This window comes from Balaenoptera borealis (assembly GCF_965194805.1).
Source record: "Balaenoptera borealis genome assembly, chromosome: X".
NCBI classification, from domain to species: Eukaryota; Metazoa; Chordata; class Mammalia; order Artiodactyla; family Balaenopteridae; genus Balaenoptera; species Balaenoptera borealis.
The window spans coordinates 116,438,299-116,446,585 of record NC_138881.1 but is presented as its reverse complement, the minus strand read 5'-3'; the positions used below and the strand labels follow the sequence as shown (position 1 = coordinate 116,446,585).

Sequence of the window (8,287 nt, the reverse complement as noted above, 5' to 3'; positions counted from 1 at the left end):
TGCACAATGGAGAAATCAAAGCACAAAATGTGGAGTGACTTATCCAAGGCCATATTCACAGCTGTTTAGACTCAATCTTCCCATGTGGATCCAGACCACTGTCCTCACCAGGATACACACACGCTGCCTCCCATGAAAGCTGGGTGACAGCAGACCGTCAAATCTCTGCTGTGTCATATGGCACTTGGACACATTCTTCTGAGTGTCCTGCCGAATGTAGGGTTTGAGAGCTCTCTCTGGGAATGATTCAACAAGAAACACTTTTTGAGAAATTGAAAACTACATTTATTGATACTTATGTTTGAAAGACTAAAGGAAAAAGGGATTAACTAGAGTAACTTGAAAGAAATCAGCAAGTGTGAGGCCTGGCGGAGGGTGAGATGAGGGCAGGAGCAGCAGCAGCTTGGTGGGGTCAAAGGGGTCCAAAACATGATGTTGTCAGTAGTTCCACATGTAATCACACGCAGGGTAAATGATTCACATCACCCAAATTCGTGCAAAGCCAAGGTATGAATCAGAACACCAGTTTAATTCACAAAGGGAAATAGTCTAACAGATCGAAGTATTGATGTGATTGATGTGTTGGTTGGTCAGTAACCCTCTAGAAAATACAATATAGAAGGCCTAATTATAATCAAAAAGTGGCTTGGGGAGCATGAACCAGAAAAAGGGAGTTGGTTGGCTCATTGGAATGAGTGCATCCCTCTTCACTGTGGTGATACACCAGTTGAGGAGGCATGATGCCTATCTTCTCTGGTCTGGGCAACTTCTTCCTTAGCCCTAGACAACACTGGAGACACACCAACAAGTTCTTTCTTGAAGACTCTATTAGCTCTAGTTGCAAACTGACTGTTCTGACAGGGGACAAAACACCTGGGTTGATGTCAGCTTTCTTGGTTACAATGACATGCCAGTTTGCCTTCATGGAAGCATGTCTAGTCAAACCTCCATAACAACACAATTAAAGCTCTTAGGAAACTATTCTGATGGGTCATTCCTTCCATTATGTATGTATTTTAATAATGTGACTGTCTGAGAGGAACTTTTCCTCCAAGTTCAGGCACCTTACTTCATCCCTATGTGATGAAAAGCAAGTCCAAGACCAAACTGAGAGCAAGTCTGGGTTTGATAGGTATATATAATTGTGCACAGCAGTAAAACAGTATCATGCTCCCCTTCCCTCCTTTAATGCCTATGTAAGGAAAAGGGGAGAGAGGGAGAGAGAAAGAGCAAAACTGATTTGGGGATTAGGAGTTGGCAAGGACAAAGGATGCAGGAATAAGGGTACCGAAAAAAAAGTAGTGTTTCCCATGAGTTTTAACCTGTCAGCTGCTCCTGTGTTCTTCCTGCATGAGTGTGGTGCTGGCCTTGTGATGGACTAGACCAAATATCCTGGATACGGATCTAATAAATTTTAACGTTTTGATGGGAGAGGTGAGAAATATCTGGCACATGGAATGCTGCTAAGGATGGAGAAGCAGGGAGTCGCCCCAGTGGAGAAACATAATGCCTGATGCGCAGGATGAAGAACTTAACTTCACAGTTCTGTCAAGGGCTGGACCTGGAGGAATGGGCACAATTTCCCACCACAGTATATTTCTCTAGTGATTACATTTTCTAATCTACTTATTCTAGTAAAATATGAATTCTAGTTAGACTTCTTCCGGTAAAGAGAAAAAGCAGTATTCCTAGAATGTATATATTCAAATCTAAAGAGATGGGAAAGTGATTAGTTAGTAAAGGACCTTGTCCATGTTCAATCCCAAATATATCAGCCTTGGAAATACATTTTTCTTTAAGTGAACTTTGTTTTTTCCTTAATCCAGTTGACATACCGGGATACCTTGGTATATATTCCATATTTTCCTTTCACTGCACACTCTTCGCCCCAGCTAATAATTCCAGTTAAGAAACTGGTACCTTCCACTTCGGTAACATGGGGTCCCCCACTGTCTCCTTGGCATGAATCTTTACCTCCCTCATGGAAGCCGGCACAGAACATGTGATTATAGATGGTGAACTTTGTGGATCGAAGGCATGTAGCTCGGTCAACAAGTGGAACTTTCAGGTACTGAAGAATTGAAGCCGATCTCCCTCTGTTGAAGACTCTCCCCCAGCCACTCACATAACCATATCCAAATTTGAGGAAGATGTTCGTGTATTCCCTGTCAGCAATGCAAATAGGGGTTACGTAGCTATTTAGCATTAAGGGTTCATCCAGTTCCAGAAGGGCAATGTCATGGCTGTACTTATTAACAGATGCGTTGTAGCTGTGGTAAGGAATAGCACGGATCACATTTCGCTTTTGCTCTGTAGGTTCTATCTCCTCAGTGTTATGCTCACCTATTGAAAAGAAATTTCTTTGTCAGTCACAGTCTTTCCCACAAAGAAACACGTTTTCCAAGTGTCCACCTAGCATCATTGAATTACCTGGCAGTCAAGTGTCAAAGATCTTATATTGTTACAATTTTGGTAAAATGTAATGAGGGCCGATGCATACTTTTCAGACCAAAAAGCCATTCAGGACCATCGGATAGATGGATCTGTTCACCCATGCTGTTACAAGTCTTACATGGTTCACAGGTGATAATGAATCGACTTGTTATGAATTATCCTAGATGTTCCCAATTTCAAAGATTTTGACCCCTTTTTTGAGCACAGATAATACATTCATTTGGTCATTCATTCAATGTTAACTGAGGGCAGGTTGCAGCTTGTGCCAGGTGCAAGGATGCAAGAATCAGTGATATGACACGGCTTTTGGGAAGGCTCAGTCTGGTGGGGAAATGGACACATCAGTAGATAATTGTACCGCACTGACATGAAATGTCCGCCAAAAGAACGATGGGGGGCTTGGAGGATGGAACACATTGGATTTTGAAAAGATGGCCCCTCTACCACTAGTTCAACTTATTTAGCAATGAGCTTATTAGACCTTAGTAAAGTATGATCTAGCAGTCATGTAGAAGATCTACGGATGTTGCAGACGTCTATCATTCTTTATTTACCTGCGACAACAGTAATTTTAACACCAGGTTTGATACAGTGGGCTGCAGTTACAACCCATTTTTCATTAACGATGGAACCTCCACAGAACCCATCAATTCCATCACTCAAAAGGACCTGTGGAAACAAAATTATGAATGTTACTACATAATATAATTGATCCAGAACAAAAAAAACCATGTGTGCTGTTTAGAGGAGTGGGCAAAATGTTGGCTTCTAGGTGCTGGCGGAAGTGGAGTGTTTCTGGAAAGTGTCAGCTTTGAAGATGAATTAGTGTTTCTGGAGCACAATCAAAAAAGCCATTTCTGAAACTCTTGAAGAGAATGAGCAGTGATAGCCAGGGGGAGCATTAGATGAGGCAACTCTGAGGCAATGGCTTCTTTTGATGATTCAGGGCCCTTGGATTCCTTTTCCAGGTGAGTCAGGTTCTCTGATAGCACGAATTGCTTCACAGGGATATGGCAGGTACATTCAGAAATGCACTTATTTGACTCCTGGGGATCAATAGTTATTATTGAGTCTTCTGTCCCTGCACGAGGAAATCTCCTTGCTACAGATCATTTGAAAGAGAAAAACTATTGATTTTTCCAGGAGGTCTTTTCAAGCCCTTTCTAAACCAAAATGATGTGAAATGAGACCTATGGCCTCCCTAAGGGCTGTGCTATGGCCATCCAGGCAGTGAAAACAGCGGAACTCGCCCACTCCTTCCGGTCTCCCCCAACTCTATTCTCCTCCCCCAACTGGATCCGTAAGCTGCCTCTGTCCTAAAAGGTCTATTAAGCTATGTTTGATTTGGGGACAAAGCAGACAAAGGTGTTTGGGCGCTGCTTTGAGCCTGGACATTATTAGATAAGAGGCCAATCCATTCTTTCATCTGTACATTCATTGTATAGCCAGAGTGGTTCATGAATATTTTTACCACCTCAATGTCTAGATCAAGTTGGAGAATTTCACTTCTTGTGTATGCAAGGGCCTTGCTCCATCTGAGAACTGTGAACACTAGAGGGCACACTAACATTTGGTAAACCCTTTGTGGGCCCTGACTAGCCCTTGTGAACTGCTGACCTTTTACTAAAGCACACATAGCCCCAGGCATAAACCCATTCATAATAAACTAGGGAAGGGGTGTGGTCACTCCTTTCAAGTGTGAGTCTGAGAAGGTCCTTGGGGGCGTATCCTAGTGAAGATTCTTTTTGTCCTGAATTCAATTCATGGAACACTTGCTAAATCTTAGACACCAAAGCACTAGCCTCCTACCTGAAGACCTATGGGCCTGACTCACTGCAAGCCTCTGACCGTCTTTTCCATACTCAGGTTTCCCTCTCATTCTAGCTGTTGCTTCTTATGTTGAAAAGTAAAAATATAGGGAAACTCACACAATATAATAAACACCAGTGTACCCATCGCCCAGACTTAACAATCTTCTTAATTTTTTTTTGACCCTGTATTGATTGCTTACTATGGATAATCACTGTGCTAAGTGTTTTATGTACTTTGTGGAGTGACAGTAACATATCCATGTATAGATGAGCAAACTGAGGTTTAGATATGCAGTTAGTTAGTTAAGGTTAGTTAGTGGTGAGGCTGGGGTGCAAACCCTAGTCAGCCTGGCTTCAGAATCTAGGCTTCTAAGCACCCAGTATTTCTCCAAGTGTGCTTGGTGGGCCGATTGCTGTAGAATCATCTGGGATGCTTGTAAAATGCAGCTGTGGGAGCCCACCCAGACTTAATCAGAATATTTGGTGGCTGGGATGGGAGACAGTGAAGATCTCCAGAATATCCTTGTGCATAATTAAATTTGAGAAATTCGGTTTCAGAATTCCCAAGGCTTGGTGACCTTTCTGTTTTAAAAGTGCTCACTCCAGGCAGGGCTGGCCACATAATTTGTAGGGCTTGTTGCAAAATGAAAATGCAGGGCCCCTTGTTCAAAAGCCAGGGAAAAGTGTCACAGAAGATACTAAAATACAAACCTTTTTCTTTTCTTCTGTGGTCTCTCACAACCTATCACGGTGTTTTGAATTTACTATTTAAAGTTGTGCTTCCTCGGGTATGGGGGATATTCGCTGGGCGAGCGCAGATCCTCACAGGTGCCCAGGGGCTACAGCCTGAAATCGAGCACGCAAGCACAAACGCAGCCCTCAGCTGCCAGGTCCCCTCTTCCGCCAGCCCTGTGCTGATGCCCTGTGCCCCAGCAGGGGGAAGGGTAAGTCAATCTTTCCCACTGGTCCACTGTAGCAATCAACAGCAAACAGTGACTCCCAAGGGATTTCAACTTCCCTGCCAGGATATGTTCAGGTCCTGGAATGAAGGTGGACAAGAGGTTTGCCCCTGCCATTCACCCTCCAAATGTGCTATGACGCATTTCTGGTCCTGAGATGCCATGTGGCCACGCCCCGTCCCCAAATGGCATAGAGTCTGTGCACCCAGCCTCAACCCTCCCTGCCTGTGCCGGAGGAGGATGACAATGGTAGCTGTTGAGGGTGAGGAGGGGGCATCTGCCAGTGAGCCAGGGGTTGGGGGTGGCAGTGGTCACTGGGCAGCTGTGGAAAGGGGAGACAGAGCTAGCCAAGGCACCAGAGGACAGGGGAGAGGGAGGTCAAGAATCCATCCCTGGGTGGTGCTGAGAGGTCAGAGTGTGGTGACTTGAGGTTCCAGGTCCCCAGCGCACCCATGCTCCATTGTCTCATTGAACTTGAGTTACAAAACACAAATGCAAAGCACTGAACTACAAATGCGGGAACCTTTTGAAGACAGAGCCCTGTGCAAGTGCACTGGTCACCAGCTCATGAAGCTGGCCCAGACCTCAGGTGAGTTTCATCACCAAGCAAATTTGCGTAACACTGTTCTTTACTGGGCCTAATGATTACAACTGAATACATTTGCTCAAGTAACTGGAGTTAAGCATTCACATGCAATGATATAATGGTGCTTCTCCTCGATATGAGAGGTGAATTGGACATCTCTGAGCTTAATGGGCTAGTTAGGCCAGAGTGAATGATAGCCACAGCCCCTGGGCACAGAGACTAATCTGATGTAGCTAGTCTGACTCCTGCCAAAGACTTGCTGCCCGGAGCTTCTACGCTGTTCTGGTGGATGGCTGAGAAATACAGTTGTGTTCTTCTAAGCCCGAAGAGTGTTTTTTTGCCCATTCCTGATTGGTATTAGAAATTTTAGCAAACATCTTTGCCAAGAAAAAGCCATAAAATACATTTGCATTTAAAGATATTACAAGCGACTTGGTTTTGGAATGTTTGCTTGGCTACCTCAGGATCACAACTATCTAAATATTAGCTGTTTGGGTATGAGCTGTCTGCTTGGCCAAGGACAAGTTCTTGTATGACATCACTTTGGAGAATGTTGGGAAAAATGGGAAAGCATATGTTCTGAGCAAGGATGTCGGAGTTCTGATCTGTCAAACATTTTCATGTTTGTCACATCCTAACAGGAGCCTGTTTTCTCTTTCAGACACCCACACACCCACACACATCTGCAAAACACACATTCACATATCTGTTTTGATGTTCTTCACTGACAATGCCAGCCTAGAGTAATAGCTGCTGCCCTGTTCCCATCCTAACCTTTTAACTCAAACTTGGCCTTTCCCTGTGATTTCAGTAAACCCTCACTCTCCCTTCCTAGCCACCTCCAGCTTTACAATAACGTTTTTTCTTTGCACACTTGTTTTCTTTCATATGAAGAGCAAAACCATTTCTACATTATGCACAGCTTATTATGCCCACAGGTGTGATTCGCCCAGTCCTTGGCCCTATTTCATTTTTCTGGGCACAGAGGGGATGCTCACTTTTGGCTTTTAATGGTTAACTAGACTCGTCATTGAAAGAGACTTCATCAAACCATCCTAGAGAATAATTGTCTAAATGTTCTGTTCAAAATAGTTTTGTGAGGCCAGATGAGATTACATATGTTATGTTTTCATTTCTGCTAATTGGAGCTGTATCATCTGAGCTAGGAAAAATAGAGGATTACCTTTCCAAGTGAAGATATATCTATAGTCTTAGGACCTTCCTGTAACATCTTCCTCCCGATCCCCCCCGCCGCCCCCCCCCCGCAAAAAAAGAGGAAGTTCTGGTTTGTACAGATGGTAACTGCATGTTGTCTGCCATGGGGGTGTATCCTAATCAAATGGAAAGGATTGGGTCTGTGTAGGTAGCTGTATAGGCCAAGTGCTCAGGTACCTTTAAGGATAGCTTCAGGCCAAAGCTGAGGAAAGCCAAGACTGGGGAAAATGCTAAGACATTTTAAAGATTGTTTAGGCCAAGAATAGAATAAGGAATAGACAGACTGCCTCTCAAGACATATTTTGTTGGTTAAAATGGTTAGATACAGGCAATTGCATATGATACAGCCTAATATAAAAGATTAAGAAAAGCTTAACTACTTGGTTTCCATTGTATTCCGTTTTTATCAATCTCATAGAATGATCTTCAAATTATTAAATGTTCAATAATTTTGGCTAATACAGAACCTGAGGCCCATGATAAAACAAAAGAGAAAGATCTGGTACTTCACACACAGGGCCGGTCGGATCGTAACTCAAAGCAGAAGAGGAGGACAGAGCTCTTGGGGGCAGGCTTGCGCATGCTCAGGATTGTGGGCTGGCAGGGTCAAGTGCATGGGACCAAAACCCAATTAAAGCTTTAGAAAGCCGAAACACAGTGCTACTTCCTCAAATCTCTCACTATTAAGCTGTTGATGAAGGTGGTCTCATGGTACAGGTGTTTCGATTTCCCAACTCTAATGTTCACATTTTTCATTGTTTCCCTTTGTAGCTGTATGAAATTCGAGTTCTGTTTTAGTTTCCCACTCCGCTAAGGATATACCGACTCTAGGAAATAGCCTTTCTGTTCGTATATAAGAGTTAACCCTCTAGCTTCCTCTCTCCGCTCCTAAGTGGCCCTGCAGAGTCCCTGCTTCCCGTCCCCAGAGTTCTCCAGAGGCTCTGAGCCCAGCGCTGGGCATCTGGAGGGAATATGAAGGAAACTGGCCTCACACCTCCCTCCGCTCCTTTCTTGGGTGTTCTGTCACGATGATGTGGGGTCAGAGGTCAGAGGTCAGGCAAGCCTGCCTTCACCTTTGGCCTTGGGGGTCGGGGGTCAAGGCGGCCGGAAGCGCAGGGGCTTCTGGGAAGCGTCTGGGGCTGACGCGGCGCGGCTGTGGCTGCGGCTGCGTCGGCGGCGGCAGCGGCAGCGGCAGCGGCTTTTCCTCTAGCCGGGAAGCGGAGACGAAAGCCCTAGAATAAGGTAAGAAATGCACGCGGCCG

The 8,287-nt window shown here is 44.6% G+C and overlaps 1 protein-coding gene across 1 annotated transcript in view; it reads right to left on the bottom strand.

Moving 5' to 3' along the window:
* Positions 1-261: 261 nt before the first annotated feature.
* F9 (coagulation factor IX) overlaps positions 262-8,287 on the bottom strand; it is a 30,034-nt gene continuing 22,008 nt past the window's right edge. The window contains exons 7-8 of the mRNA XM_082376149.1: positions 3,009-3,123; positions 262-2,343 (exon numbers count right to left, since the gene is read on the bottom strand). Of these exons, the coding sequence (XP_082232275.1) occupies positions 1,796-2,343; positions 3,009-3,123 (663 nt within the window). The 3' untranslated portion in view covers positions 262-1,795. The remainder of the gene's footprint in view (positions 2,344-3,008; positions 3,124-8,287) is intronic.